This window comes from Stegastes partitus, unplaced genomic scaffold, assembly GCF_000690725.1.
Source record: "Stegastes partitus isolate 25-593 unplaced genomic scaffold, Stegastes_partitus-1.0.2 Scaffold1150, whole genome shotgun sequence".
Classification (NCBI taxonomy): domain Eukaryota; kingdom Metazoa; phylum Chordata; class Actinopteri; family Pomacentridae; genus Stegastes; species Stegastes partitus.
In genome coordinates this window covers 183,509-200,917 of record NW_007578881.1, presented here as the reverse complement: position 1 = coordinate 200,917, position 17,409 = coordinate 183,509, and the positions used below count along the sequence as shown (strand labels likewise).

Here is a 17,409-nt window from a genome sequence, read left to right as displayed (position 1 = left end):
ATCCAAATCAAGAGCTAGTTCAGAGTGAATCTAAAAAAAATATGAAGCTAGCAGTTACAGGTAATTGAAGGTTTGTGTGCCATACAAAGAAACTGTCTTCTGATAATAACGTACATAACTCACATTTAGAACAACAAGGTTATTCTGAAGTGGAAAAGCCACCACTCTTTGTAACTGAATCAGTGCTTTAACAAATTGACATCTCATAAACTCCTATTACAAGTGCTTTTCGCTAATTAGTATCAATAAAACATCTGAACACAAGCAAGAATCATCAACACTAATTTCTCTGTGTTACATTCATTATTGTCATTTATTTATTTATTATCATCTGCCCTCCATAAATGTACTGTATGAGTGTGTGTGTGTAGCCGCATGTGTTTAAACACACTTTTGTTGGCCAAATATTACTATTGATTTAACCTAGCTACACAATATCCCTCTCTGTTCGTTATCACAGCGCTTTATGAGAAACAAAATCCATTTCTCACACTGCACTCCTTATCCTCCTCGCCGAGTCTGTTGACACGGGAGGGGATTGAAGGACAGCCTTTATGAAGTCGCTGCACTGTCAGTTTCACACTGTTTCCACCACAAAAGAGCACCAGCACACGCACATCCAATGTGTCAAAGTCATACATAGGATTGTGCTTCAGTTTGAGAAGATGCTTGATGAGTTTTTTTGTTCCTCTCCAAAACAGAACAAGCTCTATTTAGTTTGAGTAAAATCAGCCTTAAACAGAAAACTGGTTAATTCTTTTGATTATCATAAGAGGACGCCTAGAGGAAGGTCTGAAACTATGATTTTTTTCTTTTCTTTTAAATATGTTTGAATATAGTTTAGAAATGTTTTTTTTTTTTCAACTCATAAATTTGGCTAATACAGAAAGCTGTTGGAACTAAACAGACTTTAAGTCACTCATCAGATATCCTTATATAGTCATACTGCAATAAGAGAACAGCAATACATTAAATTATACTTTTAAAAAAAGTATGTTCACATAAAGCCTATTTGTGTTTTCTCCTTCAGTGCACCTGACTATATTAACACACTGCTATATTAAACTCCAAAAACACAGTCTCTGACATTATGTAACTGCCATTATATCTCTGAGTTATTCATATAACCTTTAGGCTCAAATATTAAAACCTTTCTATCTGCAAAAATATGCAACCAGCTGTAATATTGGCATTTATTACCTCAGAAAGTTGACATACTGAACTTTTACCACAAGAAGCACATAATAGGAAATATCACTACTACTCCTTCAGTCTTTCTATTATCTCTTCCCTGAGTTCTGGTTTGGCTTTTACTGAGAAAAATACTGCAAATATTGTAGCCGCTAAATGCTCCACTATATAAACAAAGGATGAACACAAACTTAAAACGTTGCAAACTGAAAAACAGCCCAGTTAGCCAACATATGATTAAATGCTCCAAATAGCAAATATGGACTTCATTACAACTTGTGACACATGCATGTAGTCATATGATTTATTGTTGACTTTATAGACTGTTGATTTTAGCTTTAACCCCATGCAGGACTTTCATGTTGCCATACGTAGAAGGTTTTTTGGGGTCTACTGGACCCCAAGAAAGAATACCCATCCATCCATCCATCCATCCGTCCATCCATCCGTCCGTCCGTCCATCCATCCATTATCTATACACTGCTTAATCCTCACTAGGGTCGCGGGGGGGCTGGGACCTATCCCAGCTGACTTAGGGTGAAGGCAGGGGACACCCTGGACAGGTCACCAGTCTATCACAGGGCTACACTTAGAGACAGACAACCAAGCACACTCACATTCACACCTACGGACAATTTAGAATCACCAATTAACCTCAACATGTTTTTGGACTGTGTGGGAGGAAGCCGGAGAACCCGGAGAGAACCCTCACTGCACAGGGAGAACATGCAAACTCCACGCAGAAAGATCCCGGGTGTCCTCACCGGGACGCGAACCGGTGACCTTCTTGCTGCTGGGCAGCGGTGCTAACGGATCCACCTTGTAGCCCGTCTTTTTATATTTTAAAATAATCTTCAAAAATGACAAAACCAATACCTGTCACCTAAACCAAATGGTCTGGGGTCCAAAAGACTCCAAAAGTCCTGAATAGGGTTAATGTCTCAACGGGCTGTACAGTGCATACGCAGGTGATATGTGTCGAGGTCATGTTGATGTTATTGACATAGATTGTGCTAAACAAGAGATCCAGTTTGCCGAAAGTACTTCTTTACTCTCTTTACAACAAACTGACTTTCTTCACTTGCAAATTTATATTTTATTTCACACATTATTTGCGTAATTCATGGAACAATTAAGATCAAAAAATGGCCATCCATATTTTTTCTGTCCAGTGGGGCACACTGTAAGAGGTGGGGCTTCGTCTGTCTACACAGTTCTATGCAAACAGACAGACTTAGACACAGATGTTTCGATTATTCTCCATCATGCAATACCACCAGGTAAGTGCCTAATCAGCTGCAATTGATTTTATAGCCCGACAATATAATCAAACATACAGCCACGGTTCAGTAGCACAAAGAGATGCTCATCTTTATTCCTCTGGCAAGTTCTCAGACATGCTTGAAAAACTGTCTATGAGAGCTGTTGCTGCTTTAAAAGCGCTGGATAGCACCACCAAATATCAGTCTGATTTAGTTTCGTCCTACAGCACTGTGTATGAAACCAGTTAATAAAGAAAATGATCCTTTGCATTATTTGCACTTTGCTTTTAGTGCCTACAACTTTTGTACAGCACCCTGCAGTATATAATATAGTCACAATAAAGTAGCTAATGGATGTTCTCGGCCTTTGCTTCGGTGTGTGTGTTTCCTCTCTCTGTGAGACTGTGAATGTTTCAAGTCATTTTTCTGAACCTGCCCGTTGTGTCTCTCTTTGCCTGAGTTCTTGTTACCCATCTGTCTGTAGGGAAATCAGAGAAAGCAGTTTTGTTTCTCCGGTTAACTCAGTATTTGCTTACCATAACCGTCACTGGGGTAATTAACACTTTCTTTGTGCGGTAATTGCCAATTTCTTCTGTGTTTGCATCTTGATTTGTAGTGTTGCATCTGTCAGTCAAACTGGGTGTGGTTTCCATGGGGATAAGGGAAGCGTAGTAGGCATTTCCCACCAACCGGTGGCCAAAGTAAATTACCTGTAGCTTCCTTAACAGGGTTGCTATGGAGAGGCAATTACCCTAAATTGTAATTTTGCAAGGCTAATGTGGCAGGCGTTTACCCCTTAAATTAATTGGGTTTTTCAGTCTTTCTCCCTCTCACTCCACCCACCGATCTGTGAGGTCCAGGACTAAGCAGTGGAAACAGGGTAAGCACAAACAACAAAGACAAACATGAATGATATTTTAAAGTCTGTACGAAGCTGTGAATGCGTATTTTATCTTGCGGCAACCGGATACCTTGGATGTCGTAGATACACGCTGAATCTAAGGTGTCAGCTTTCAAATGTGTTTCCACTTGGTTCCTCTTCAACACTTGCAGAGACCCAGGTGCATCCATGCTGTCCCCCAGGCACAGCCATACTTCCACTCCCCCAAGACCACCTGCTCAGCTCGCTAACACCCACACACACATACACACTCGCTGAGCTCCCCCAGGTAATGTGAACAATACGACGCAGGTGACTTGAGATGCACTGGGCAGCACCAAGCGCGAATGCTGATCCAGTTTGACTCGCCATCGTCACAGTAGGAACATCTGAGTGGGAGTAAAATCCTCATTTAGATTCTCGCTAATTGTGTTTCTCAGTTAAAGATGTTGGAAAAGTGGGCCGCCATTGGAGAAAACACGACCTGCTTCAATCTCCATTCACTGCACGGATTAAATCAGCTCTCATCACTGCTGATCTGCCGTGAGGAATGGGATTAATCAATCGGAGACATTACATCTATCTGCAAATTAAAAACTGCGCTCTTCGCTGAGCACGTAGCTCCATAGTTCCTGTGTTATTTTGGTGACATGCTGAGTGGGTGGCTTTTTTCTTAGTAGGAAAACATCAGTAACACAAACCTTAAATGCGTAAACTGACCATGTTTTTGGATCACAAAGAAAATATGACGCCGTACAAAACTGCAACAAATAAAAGTAAGTACAATAAAGATTACTTTCTGGTGGTGATGTGACGATACTGAAGATTGATTTTAAAAAAAAGGCTCATTCTGAATTTCTTTTATATTAACATACTTTCACAACCAAAAAAGTGACTGAAACACAAATAACATTTCCTCAACACGCACAACTTTTGACTCTGATAAATCCCTTGTTTCATCCTCGACAATTTGTCCAAAAAAAAACTCACTTAAAACTTAAAAATCTGGGCCCTCAAAGTAATGCTGACAGTGGCTCCCCACACTGGAACTTCTGACTGGACCAGTACTATATATTGTCTTTTTATTTTTTTATTTGTGTAAAGGGATTTAATCACTGCTGTTGCTGATAGTGCCACAACACCGACCAAGACATACACCTCAAGAAAAACTGAAATAACCTGGCTGTGAGACAAGGCAGCTTTAGATAAGGTTAAAGTCATAGATCGGGACATATGAATGATTTATTTGATATATGCTTCATCTTAACTGTCCGTTATATAATGAACAGTTTGACTGATGAACTCGAAGCACTGTGTTGCATTTCAGTGTTTTTTGTTGCTTTTCTTACACAGAACAGATCCTAATGCTTTAGTGGATGTGCTGTTGATCCTTAAGGCTGAGCAGCTCTGTTGGCAGCCATCGTCTCTGTCTCCATCTGAAAAAAGACACAGCAGGAATTATGGAAATCAGATGTGACGACTACCAACAGAGGATGATTGTACGTCACAGGTATGGAGCATATTTGAAATCTACAGTATGCCATGTGCACTACATATACCAGGATATGTGCACTGATGATGCTAAAACCAAAGGATCATTTTTCATAGAATGCATTTACTGTTGAAACCAGAAGTTTACGTACGCCGTATAAAAAGACATAAAATCTTTTTTTTCCCCCTCACTGTCTGACATTAAATTCCTGTTTTAAGTCAGTTAGGATTGCCAAAATTATTTCCATTTGCTAAATGGCAGAATAATAACAGAGAGAGTTTTTTTAAAATACTTTCAAAGTCAGACGTTTACATACACTTCCTTAGTATTTGGTAGCGTTGCCTTTAAACTGTATGACTTGGGTCAAATGTTTTGGGTTTCCTTCCACAAGCTTCTCACAATAGTTTGAAGAATTCTGGCCCATTCCTCCTGACAGAACTGGTGTAACTGAATCAGGTTTGTTGGCCGTCTTGCTCCACACACCTTCAGCTCTGCCCACAAATTTTCAACAGGATTGAGATCAGGGCTTTGTGATGGCCGCTCCAAAACATTGACTTGTTGTCCTGAAGCCACTTTGTAACTATTTTGGCGGCATGCTTTGAGTCATTGTCCATTTGAAGACCCATTACACTGAAGCTTTAACTTCCTGGCTGATGTTTTGAGATGTTGCTTCAATATTTCCACATCATGTTCTTTCCTCATGATTCCATCTATTTTGCGACATGCACCAGTCCCTCCTGCCCCACAACATGATGCTGCCACCCCCGTACTTCACAGTTGGGATGGTGATCTCAGGCTTCAAGCTTCCCCCTTTTTCCTCCAAATGTAACAATGTCATTACGGTCAAACAATTCAGTTTTTTGTGGAGGTCCACAATTCCCTTCCTGACATCTTGGCTGATTTCTTTAGATTTTCCCATGTTGTGACAAAAGGAAACCGTATGTTTGAGGTGTGTCTCAAAATACATCCATGGGTGTGCCTGTAATTGACTTAAATATCAATCAAAAGCTTCCAAAGCCATGACATCTTCATCTGGGCTTTCCCAAATAGTTTGAAGACATAGTAATCTTAGTGTATGTAAACTTCTGACTTTGAAGAAAGTAATAAAAAATTCTCTAAAAAACTATCTTATTATTCTGGCATTTAGCAAATAGAAATCATTTTGGTTATCTCAACTGACCTAAAACAGGAAAAGTTTAGTCTGATTTAATGTCAGACACTGAGAAAAAGGGAAGGTTTTATTTCTTTTTAAACAGTGTGTGTAAACTTCTAGCTGTATCTGCAGAAGCTGATGTCCACAAAAGTTGTTTGTCATAAGTACCAAAGAATAATTGTTTCTAATTGAGGATAAGACCATATAGTGAGTGACAACATGACGGCTACAAACAAATAGATGTTGTACCTAACAGTGTTTGGGAGAGTGCACTCTATGTGACATTCAAACATGAGAACTTAGTACGTCTGCGTTTACTAAAATATGGAGCTCACAACCTATTAATGACATATAAATTGATTTAAATGTGAATGCTGCAAATTAAGTGGTTAATTCAATTGTATGTAACTGTATTGTCTTATAGAAGAGGTCGAAAATATCTACTACAAGATGAAGAAGACATTATTGGGCAGATACCTGGGAATTGATCTCCCAGACACATAAAAGGCATGTATTTTTTGGGTCCACACAGCTCTATTACAAATGTGGTCATGGACAAATCAAGGCGGTAAAACATGGATGGTTTTTCCTGTACACTTTTGACCTAAACATATCTTTGCTCTGCAGACGTTTTCATTCACTCCTTTAGAACTGACAACTGCGCTGCTCTTTGCTGCCCTCACATGCCTCTTCAAGGAACTTTCTTCACCTTTACTGGAATGAATCCACACACCTCCTCTGTGCAGCAGCCCTCTAACAAAGGCTGGATCACCAAAACACTGACTCCATGAATCAAAGAAGATGAGCTGAAAAATGTGCATTCATTCTTGCCGGTCGTTGATGTTGCTTCACTTTACAACAGGTGACAGACTCACCAGTTAGAGAGCAGAGTGTCTCACAAACAAGTATACAAATTTAAAATGGATTTCTACCCTTTTTTTTTTTTTTTTTTTTTTTCCCCTAGAGCAGAAAGACAAAACTTGTCTTCTAAAGGCTAAAAATCTGTTACCTGAACTGCTGCCTTCCAAAGCTAAGTAACCATCCAACAAAGAGGTGAACCCTGTCAGCCCTCCCATGGCAGCATAAGGGACATCCTTGCCTACTGGCTGACCTCGTGCCTCCCTCTCTAGTTTTGTCTCAACCTGCCAAAAAGATAGAAAAAAAAATAATGTAATCTTAGTTCAAATTAGGTAGAATGTGAAACTTTGTGACTGTAAATAAATGGTATCTTTACTCTATGTCTACCATCTGTTTCTTTTACACCAACCAAGTGTTTGACTCTACTCACCAGGGTCTGGTGGGCAGAGCAGGGCCGGCCACATCCACAGGTGTAGGGACTCTGGAACCCAGAACAGGAACCTGAAAAAGGAATTATTAGGAAACAGGCACGGGAAAACGATGGACTGAAACAAACTACCACAGTCTTAAAATGTACTAATTAAAGACTCACACATCTTGCATAAGTGGCCAGAGGCTTCACTGTGATCCCGAGGTAAGTGTTTACACCTGCAGCGTACAGGGTTTGATCCAAGCCGAGGAACATAGTGGTAGGCAGGACAGTGACATCCGCTGACTTGACATGGTAGGGCCAGAGGTCGCTCAGAAGGAACCACTTCCCAATCTGTCTTATGCTGCTTGTACCTGGACAATATTACATTACTCACAAATGTCTGTGTTTGTCAGAAGGATATTTGCATTGTGTTATGGAGTAATATGCTACCTATGTGCGCAGAAGCACGGTGTCTCAGGGCCAATTAGTCTGCAGTCAATACCCCCTGGTACGCCAAAGCTCACATACAGCCTGTTGTTGACTCGCTGAGGCAGCACCTTCCGCTTGTACTCTTCATATTGCTCTGGAGTGAACAGTTTTCCTCCATCATCATCACCTACTATCCTTGAAAAGACAAATCACCATTGAAATAACTATACACAAGTCCATACTACCTACCTGCAATGAAAGGTTTAATGTGTTATTTCTACCTTTGTTAAAGGTGAAAGAGGTATTCAGATTCATTACTTACTTCCTTCACTTGAAAAGTAAAAATACAACTCAGTGAAAAGACTCCACTACTAATAAAAGTGATGCACTCGAAACCTTACTGAAGTAAAAATGTGTTGGCAATATCAGCTCAATTTAAATCAAATAACAAAACTAAGAGCACTTCTTCTGTTAAAAAAATAATAGTAATAATAAAGAAATTCTGTTAGTACTTCATAGCAAACAACAAAACTTAAAGCACTTATTCTGTTAAAAAAAAAAAATCCCTGTCAGTGTTTTGCTATTATCTCATTTTGTATTTATATTTGTGCTGCATATATTGCTGCTAATTGAGTAGTTCCATCCGCAGCAATATAAGATCATCACGTGCTTGTCACAAACCCTCATATCTGTAAAAGTCCACTTTTTATTATGTGAAGAGCAACCTTAGTCTATATACAGTATGTCACAAAAAGTAAGTCACATTTCTGCAAATATTTTAGTATATCTTTTCATGGGACAACACTGAAGAAATGACGCCTTGCTATAATGTAGTCAGTGTACAGCTTGTGTAACAGTGTAAATTTACTGTCCCCTCACAATAACTCAATACACAGCCACTAATGTCTAAACCACTGGCAACAAATGTGAGTACACCCCGAAGTGAAATGTCCAAATTGGGCCCAATTAGCCATTTTCCCTCCCCGGTGTCATGTGACTCATTAGTATTACAAGGTCTCAGGTGTGAATGGGGAGCAGGTGTGCTAGATTTGGTGTTATCGCTCTCACACTCTCTCATACTGCTCAATGGAAGTTTAACGTGGCACCTCAAAGAACTCTCAGAGGTTTTGGAAAAAAAAAAAAAAGAATTGCTGTTGTCTTTTGTGACATACTGTATGTTAAGAGGTTGAGGAATGTTCTCTAACTTCTGTTTATCAGAAAAAAAGACCAAAAAAATCTAATTAAGGCTCATTCAAAGTTTGGAGAGAGCTGGCTTTCACTGGACAGGAAAGGTACAAAAAAATTTAATTGCATGTTGGAAACAAATGTAAAAAAAAAAAAAGAGAAAGACACACAAAATAGAAAAACTCAAGCGAAGTTGTAGCACCTCAAATGTATACTTAAGTGCAGTACTTGAGTAAATGTACTTAGTTACATTCCACCACTGTTATGTATAAAGTATTTTACTTGTGACAGTTAACCTAGCATGAGATGTTACAGGTAGGTGACACGTTCACAAAAGCCACTTCAATGCTTTTCTAAGTCAGGAGATAAACTTTAACATTGAGACAAACCTTCTGTACTCCCAGTAGTCATCCACCGCTTTTAAAGCTGATTTATCGAGCCGTATCGTCTCCATTGTCAGAGATCTACGACTAGCAGCTGTGGGATTCTTGTTTTACACAGCAAACAGCTACTGTTTACACAGCAGCTTTCAGGTTGTCATGGAGATGGTTGTAGGTGTCCCTCTGACGGACGCAAAGCGAACTGCACAAAAATAAAAATTAAAAAATTAAAAACTAAACAGCAAATAAAAATAAAAAAAGAGAAAGAAAAAACATTAAAAGGGTGCTTAAACCAAGAATATATCCAGTCGGACTAATTCACCTTTTAATTCAGCATTACATACCAGAGCTCATTCTTTCCTAGTCGGTCGCCAAACGTTAAAGGTCAGCTCAGAGACAAGCAGGGTATGAATACATTTCCCATAATTCAACAGCACTGACGCACGCTCAAGACGTTCAGTGGAACCATGACAGTCAGCGCAGTTGCACGCTTGGAATTCTAGCTGCCGACTTTTTTTTTTTTTTTATTGGTTTCAAGGACCTCGTCGTTTTTCCGGACAGCGGAGAAACACGGCGTAATGACTGGCCGGGCGAAAAGACACCTTACCATGAAGCGGGACGGCTGAACTTTTTCCTCAGCGGGTTGTTCAGGATATCTCCCCGGTGGCGGCAGCAACAACAGCCCAGGGTTGCCAAACAACAAGCATCATTCAGTGTCAGCCAACGGCAGCGGCTGGAGCTCACTGTCGTCTCGTCCCCGCTTCTCCGCAGCCTGTAAATTTCCGCTTCAGTCTCGAGGTAGCTACCCAGACAACACACTGGGGTATAACGTCGTTTTTTTTGTTGCTACTGTTAAACTACATGTGCTGAAAAGCTTTTGTCCTTTTTAGTGACTGTCAAGTTGTAGCTTTGTCGAGCTAGCGCATCGAGCTAACGTGAAATGTTGGTGGAGTTGGAAACAGCTTCAGCTAAGCTTGAGCGGCTGCTAGCAGTTATTTGAAAAATCTATTTTAAGTGGGAAAAGTCTTTAAACCGAGCATACAAAATGGGTGGATCTCACATTTATCATTCTTCTGCTTCTTAATTCGCTGTCCAAGTGTACTTGACATTGTGTGATCATAATTACAAGTTTAGCAAGTATTGTGGATTTTGTGGCTCGTAGCTGTAATGACATAATGAAGAACATCCCAGTCTTATTAACTTTTACTGCATCCACCCTTTCATCGGCATTTCAGTTTATAGTTCATGGTTTAAGTGATTAAGTCTGTTGCTCAGCCTGTCAGCTGTCACGTTACTTGAGGCAGCTGTTGTGGTCAATATTTAACCTCTAGATTAAGTAGTTTGAATGGTACTGTGTGCCTTATCACTCTCAGTGATTCCTTTAGGTTCATTGTATTTAAATAGACCTCTAAACAAGTGGAACATTCCTTGTATGAAGCCTATATGGTGTGCCTTTCCATGATCTGGAAGTTACAAGCAAACATCTTTATCACGTTGAGGAGGACCCTGTGTAAGAATCTGCAGCCACCAATGTGTTGTAAATCAAGTGTGGCACATTGCAGTCTACGCACATACACAACAGGGTGTGTGCTACTGTGTAATTGGTCTTTACTTGGCAGCTTCACAGATCACAATGATATGGTTCAACGGCATGAAAACCCTTCATGTTGTCAACATGTGGTCTGAGGTGGATAGGAGTTATTGACTAACAGGCTCAGAAAATCCTCCTAAAGCTTTGTTAGTTTCTGCCCTGGAGCTTGCATAGATTGTTCCTGTTTGCTAACCCACACCATAACCTACAACAGAGAGCTTTAACTTGAACCTGAATTATATCAGTGCTTGATCGCATATATGATCCCTGCACATTATACATTGTCTGCAGAACTGTGTCTGCAAACTTGTTTTACTGCTTTCATTAAGTTTGTTTTGTTCAGTGTTAAACTTTGTTGAATGGTTGAAATTGTCATCATGACATCCAAAACATGTGATTCTACAATGAGGATTTTACTTTCACATTCAGAAAGTATTCCATTTTTTTTTCGAACAACGAGTCAAAATGTTACCACACTGTGGGTGGTGGCGCTTACTTGTAATGACTGATATGTTTTACAGTCATGGGGCTTGTTGCTTCCTGACTAGCTGTAGGTGTTATTTTCATTGTGTCTTTACACCTTGCTTTCTCTATCCTCCCTAGTTATGGTCTGCTGATTCATAACTCTCCCCAGGTCATAGGGAGGACATGTTTGTGTGTGTGTGCGGGAAGCATCACTTACCAGATTCTGTTACTTTTTTGTTCATAATTTATTCCCTCAGTTGCTTCCCCCCGCTCTGACCTCAATAGAAAGTGACACTCCCACACCCAAGAGAGACTGCAGAGAATGAACTTGGTGACAAAGTTGTGAAAACTGAGAAATGATCGCCTAATTTCCCCCTGCATGTGCACGATGCACTCAGAGGCGGTTTGTCAGTCCAGTAGCCATTATGGAGGTGGGATTAGCGGATGAATGCCCTCTATGACTCTGTCTGTTGCCATGTCTCCTATTTGGAGCTGCAAAGTGGGTCCCATGAAATCTAAACTAGTAATCGGGTTTCTGGGCTAAGTGGGCTGAAAAAGATTTGTTGGTGAGTGGGCTATTGTGCACCTTGACCCAAAGCAGCAAAGAAATCTGCCTCTAATAATAGTTAAATAGTCTAGGAAGCCATTTTGATGCATCTGCTTTTTGCCCAAAATGATACCATGGATTTAGTTCTTCATCCAGCACATGCAGGGGCATCTGTGTGTGTTAGAAAATATTTCATTAATCAACCCAGAAATCCTGACAGCCATTCTGAATTAAAACCTCAATGCTTGGCAGGGCTGTGAGCCCAAGGCAAATTAATGTAAAGTGGATACACAAATGAGACCTTAAGTTCTCTTTCATTAGCCTGTATGTGTGGTCCGTGTAACCTTTTTCCTTTCATTGTTCAATCTGCGCCATCAAAATGATTCAAATGAACAATGGGCTTTAAATTGTTATTATCCTTTTATTTTCTTATTCCTTCACAAATGGATAATTATCTAAGTTTAATAATTTTTTTTATTTTTATTTAGGTTGCTGCTTCAAAATTAGATTTTGGAACCAAAAAAAAGATTCATTATTATAATTACCATTTCTAGGGTTTTGTTTATTGTGAACTTTACCATTAGCGCCTAAGAAGGAAACCTACAGCCAGCCATGGATTCAATAGTCCAACCACATTATGTAGCCTATTAGATAGCATATCAGACCATATAATAATTTATCAGCTACACTATATGTATTATTAAAATGCTATAGACAGCAATTTATAATACACTGTAATTTCATAGCACCTTTTAAAAGTTACAAGTTGCTTTATAAATCAATAAAATATACAAAGCTTTCAAAAGCCAGAATGAGATAGTAAATGAAGACAATTAAACCATAAAAGACATTAAAACATATAAAAAGGGCAATGATAAAACAATAGAAAAGGCATCAAACATTACAGAAATGTCTGTCTGCACTGGTGGGTTTTAAAAGCTTCTTGAACTGAGGCACTGACCGAATGTAAGTAACAGCTTTTTCCTGACCGTTGGGGATAAAACAATAAAGGCATGGTCCCTATTTGTTTTAAGCCTGGACTGTGGAATGTTTAACAGAAGCTGATTCTCAAATCTGAGGAGTCAAGTTGCAGAAAATGGAGTCAAAAGTTCTGAGATGTAGAGCAGAGCCAAACCATGTGATTTACAAGTAATCATGAGAATCCTAAATTGAATTCTGTAGCGAATGGGGAGCCAGTGTAGTTCGGCAAGGGCCAAAGTAATGTGTTCCCTGCGTCAAGTATTTGTGTGCAGTCTTGCTGCTTAGGTTTGAGTCACCTATCAGCAGACAATTGTTGCATCACAAAGGCAAGTAAATAGTGAGTTGCTGTAGGTGTGAGAAAATGAGAGTGTGGTTAAGCTGTTCAGCCATGCTTTCAGGAAGCACTGGTTTGACTTTGGCCGTACATCTATTTATAGATGGCTTGGTTGAACCAGAGCCCTCTGCTTAATTCCAGGAAGGCAGTATTGTAGAGAATTGTCATGATGGTTTTCAAGAGTTAACGAGACATACGAGGTGTGTCAGAAAAGTTCCAGGACTGGTGTCACAAAAGATGTATTTCAAACCCAAACTACGAGTTTTCCCTTCAGACGATCAACCATCACGTCTACACAGAGATCCTGCAGCGTTTGCTTCATTCAGTGCACGAGAAGAGGCCAGAGTTGTGGCAGGATAAGTCGTGGCTGCTTCACCATGACAATGCGCCTGCTCACAGTGCCCTGAGCATCCGACAGTTCCTGGCTGAGGAGAACATCTCCATGCTGGAACAACCTCCCTACTCACCCCACCTGGCCCCGTGGGATTTTTTCCTCTTCCCCAAGCTCAAAGGGGTCATCAAGGGGACCGGTTATGAAGATGTGGACGACATCAAGATGGCTGTGATGATGGAGCTGCAGAGAATCCCGAAAGAATCCTTCCAGGAGTGCATGGCGGCGTGGCAGAGAAGGCTGGGAAAGTGTGTTAGACTCCAGGGGGATTACTTTTAAGGGAAAAACTTGGAGTTTGTAGTTTGGATTTGAAATATATCTTTTGTGACACCAGTCCTGAAACTTTTCCAACACACCTCGTACAGCTGGGAGTCATTTGCATAGCAGTGGTAGGACATCGGGGTGAAATGGTGGATGATATGGCCAAGGGGCAACGGATACAAACTCAACAAAAGCGGGCCAAATTCTGACTCCATAGGACGTGAGGGTAGTTGAAGACCTTAAGCTGTTAGCAGTGACCTTGTACACTCAGTCTGATTAGCATGATAAAAACCACTTCAGAGCAGTTTCACTGAGGCCAGACCACTTCCTGTGTCTGTTGAGGGGGATGGTATGATGTACTTTACCTCGTCAACACCATTATTAAAAATGTTTTTTTTAAAAATCATTGTATTTATTTATTTATTTACGTGGCCTTTATTTATTTAATTATCCATTGTTCTATAGGCTATATTTAGGGATTTGTATCATTACGCTCAAACATGCTTTTTAGTCAGTTGGAGAGGGGCTATGCTGGGTGACCTGAACAACAACAACAACAACAACAATACTGCTGGCAGTCAGCCTCAGGCTCCAGTCTATGAGTAAGGTTCACATGTCTCCCAAAATAGGGTAGCAATACAGCCCAGCCACAAGCTCACAAGACAGAAGTTATGTATTAGAATATTGAGTCATTTATTTATTTTTGTTCAAAAAACAATTTTAGAGGCACCAACCCAAATGTGAATAATTGAAAAATAGAATCAATTGTCCATTTATGAAGTAACTGAAAAAAAAATAAATTGTGGCCCATTTTTTCATTCCATTAATTTTAATAGTTTAGTATTGAACAAAGAATTGCAAAGAGCTTAACATACTGTGTTTTTCATGTTGCGTTAACTGTACTGTTATTTATTTATGCCTATTTTCTGTACTTTTCCAGCACAGCCAACAATGTCTGCAGACCCTCTGGCTGATCACCCAGTCGACGCTGGTGATTTGGTGTTAGACATCATGCAGCCAAAGCACCTTTCCAAAAACCCCTGACTGCTGGGGTGTATGGGCGTCCTTCCTTCCGGTTGCACTTCTGTTGCTCAACACGCTCTCATCTCCTCCTAGGAGGGGCAGGATGTTTTAAGAATGCTACGTAGCGGACTTTAACCTCTGATCTCTTTGTGGATAAGGACAGCACGCTGTCACATTGCTTACCACGTTACTGGTATCTCAACATACAAGACAAGACATTCAGCCTCAGACCAGGCCTGTCTAGCCCCCTTCAGTTTCACCACCCCAGTACCATGCTGGGTGCACTACTGCGGAGGAACATGTCCCAGAAGCTAAGTGTGCTGCTGCTGGTATTCGGCCTGGCATGGGGACTTATGCTGCTGCGATACACTGTGCAGCAGCCTCGCCATCAAAGCAGCGCTGAGTTGCGTGAGCAGATACTGGAGCTTAGCAGGCGATATGTCAAAGTCCTGACAGAGGAGAACCAGAATGCGCCAGGTGGGCCACAGGGAACCTCCATGGCTGGTTATGGTAAGGCTTACTACTGTATTTTCTGAATAGTGTAACATTACTTGCTCACTTCTGTATGCAAATTGAGTTTTTCTCTGTTGTGAAAAAGCGTACTCAGACTGATTTATTTTCTTCCCTGTGTATCTTTTTCTTCCACCCCTTTCCCATCCATATACGCAAACAGCTGATCTGAAGAGGACTATTGCTGTGTTACTGGATGACATTCTGACGCGACTGGTCAAACTGGAGGGGAAAATTGAATTGGTGGCCAATGCCTCTTCCACAAACACCTCCCACACTGCAGGGGGCATCTTAGCCTCCGCTCCCGCTGCCCTGCAGAAAGCTTCAAGGCAGGAGACACCAGGCAGCCACCCAGGGACGTCACGCCTCCATCCACACGTCCCCAATAGGCGTCGACCACATTGAGAAGGATCGTTTTGATAGACATATCAATTTTTTGTTTTTCAGCACATTACACTTTTTCATCACTTCCGCTGATGAAATGACATCAGACTAATGAAGCAATAGGGATAATTCTGGACATCCACTGGCTTGAAAAGCAGGATGCACCTCTGAAATGTTCTGCCATTTCAAAGAGAAGAAAGAGAACCTCTCTAATCTCCGGCCTATCATATGCTGATATTTATTTTTTTTACTGAGACTATCCAGCACTTGTTTTTTTTTTTTTATATTTTCATTGCTGAATTTATTTTACTTAAATTTTTAGTTTTTTATAGAGTCATGTTTGAATGTTGTGACTGTTTAAGCAAATGCAAAGGAGCAAATGCTTTGAACTGAGACTCAATTTCAAACGCTTAATCATGAAACTGGCTTTAAATCGTCCCCATCCACAGATAAACCATTATACAATACTGCTTCAACATATCAAAATACTGAACTAAACTCATGATAGTTAGGAATAGCTGCATTTTAGTTTCTAGCTGGCACGATTGCTAAATACTCTAAGAATAAGACTCCTCTTTTAGCACACACATATTAAGGATTCTAAGAATAAACAATTTAGTTCACTTGTAACAGATAATCCAAAGAATATTACTGCAATCCATCAGAAGGCAATATAAGTTTGTACGTGCTATATACAATGTTTATGGAGAATATGAAGGAACGATGCCTATTTGCCACTTGCAAACTCGTGTGAAAGTGTGTGTTTGCATTGTCTCACTTGAAATCCAATGTTTCCCTCGCACCACGCTGAGAAATGGATTAATTTAGATGTTGCTGGAACAGATTGAATGTACTGTGCAGACAGTCTAGCCCTGCAGTGCTGGTAAGATGACTGATGTACTGCTTACACATGTTCAGGGTTCATGTTGCACTGTGACCATAGAGATTTTCTAAAAATACTGGGTTCGTCCAACTTGGACTTAAGGGATATTTAAAGAGAGTGGATTTTAGGTTTTGGAATATTCATTCTTCCAGCCTTCCTGCTGCTCCTTAGCATGGTTTCTGTAATACTGATAAAAGCTGGTAAAATACCTCACCATGTCCTGCCCAGAGGAAGGAAACCTGTAATTTACTCATCATGATGCTTATTAACGTGATGACTTTCTTCTGCCACAGAGATGAGCGACACTTTTACCAACATCATGTGGGGATTGTATGAGACACAGTCAATGTGGATGAAAGACTAAAATATGAAGAAGAGAATTCATTAAAGCATAAACCTTGCTGTGTAAGGTTGCTCCCAGAAATGCAACTGTATGTTAAGGTCGCTAGACTAAATTATTGAGTTGGGATTTAACTGTGTCAACACTGAGTGATGCCATAAATGTACCTTGCTTATATTGCTAAAGTAGAAAATATGATGAGCCAGCCAGCTGCTGTGATGAGATAGCTTTACTAATAAATCCACCTCATGGAAAAATGATTCTCTCCCCATTTAAACCAGTTTTATGCCAGATTCTTCACTTTTCCTATTTCTATAAATGAAATGTGTGTCTCTGAGAAGATCTTTCGCACGGACGGAAAACCCCAACGAGTACATAAGAGTGGGATGTTTGAATAAGTAAATGTATGAAAATTGCTTTTCAATTTTTGACTAACCTCACCTGAAAAAAAAAAAAA

The 17,409-nt window shown here is 40.2% G+C and overlaps 2 protein-coding genes across 5 annotated transcripts; one reads left to right on the top strand and one right to left on the bottom strand.

Annotated features, from left to right (window-relative positions):
* Nucleotides 1–4,317: 4,317 nt before the first annotated feature.
* On the bottom strand, nucleotides 4,318–9,316 carry fam221a (family with sequence similarity 221 member A). The gene is made up of 6 exons (XM_008296761.1): nucleotides 9,252–9,316; nucleotides 7,699–7,872; nucleotides 7,429–7,619; nucleotides 7,267–7,337; nucleotides 6,988–7,120; nucleotides 4,318–4,769 (listed from the first exon to the last, which is right to left on the bottom strand). Exons 1-6 carry the CDS (start codon nucleotides 9,314–9,316, stop codon nucleotides 4,657–4,659), a joined length of 747 nt encoding a protein of 248 aa, XP_008294983.1. The 3' UTR covers nucleotides 4,318–4,656.
* A 400-nt stretch (nucleotides 9,317–9,716) lies between these two features.
* On the top strand, nucleotides 9,717–17,326 carry ccdc126 (coiled-coil domain containing 126). Of its 4 annotated transcripts, none has more exons than XM_008296757.1 (3): nucleotides 9,717–10,040; nucleotides 14,758–15,345; nucleotides 15,509–17,326. In XM_008296757.1, exons 2-3 carry the CDS (start codon nucleotides 15,108–15,110, stop codon nucleotides 15,748–15,750), a joined length of 480 nt encoding a protein of 159 aa, XP_008294979.1. In that variant the 5' UTR covers nucleotides 9,717–10,040; nucleotides 14,758–15,107; the 3' UTR covers nucleotides 15,751–17,326. The 4 variants fall into 4 exon arrangements, with proteins under 4 accessions (XP_008294979.1, XP_008294980.1, XP_008294981.1 ...); XM_008296758.1 differs by having other exon boundaries at nucleotides 14,753–15,345; XM_008296759.1 differs by having other exon boundaries at nucleotides 9,717–10,065.
* The last annotated feature ends 83 nt before the right edge of the window (nucleotides 17,327–17,409 follow it).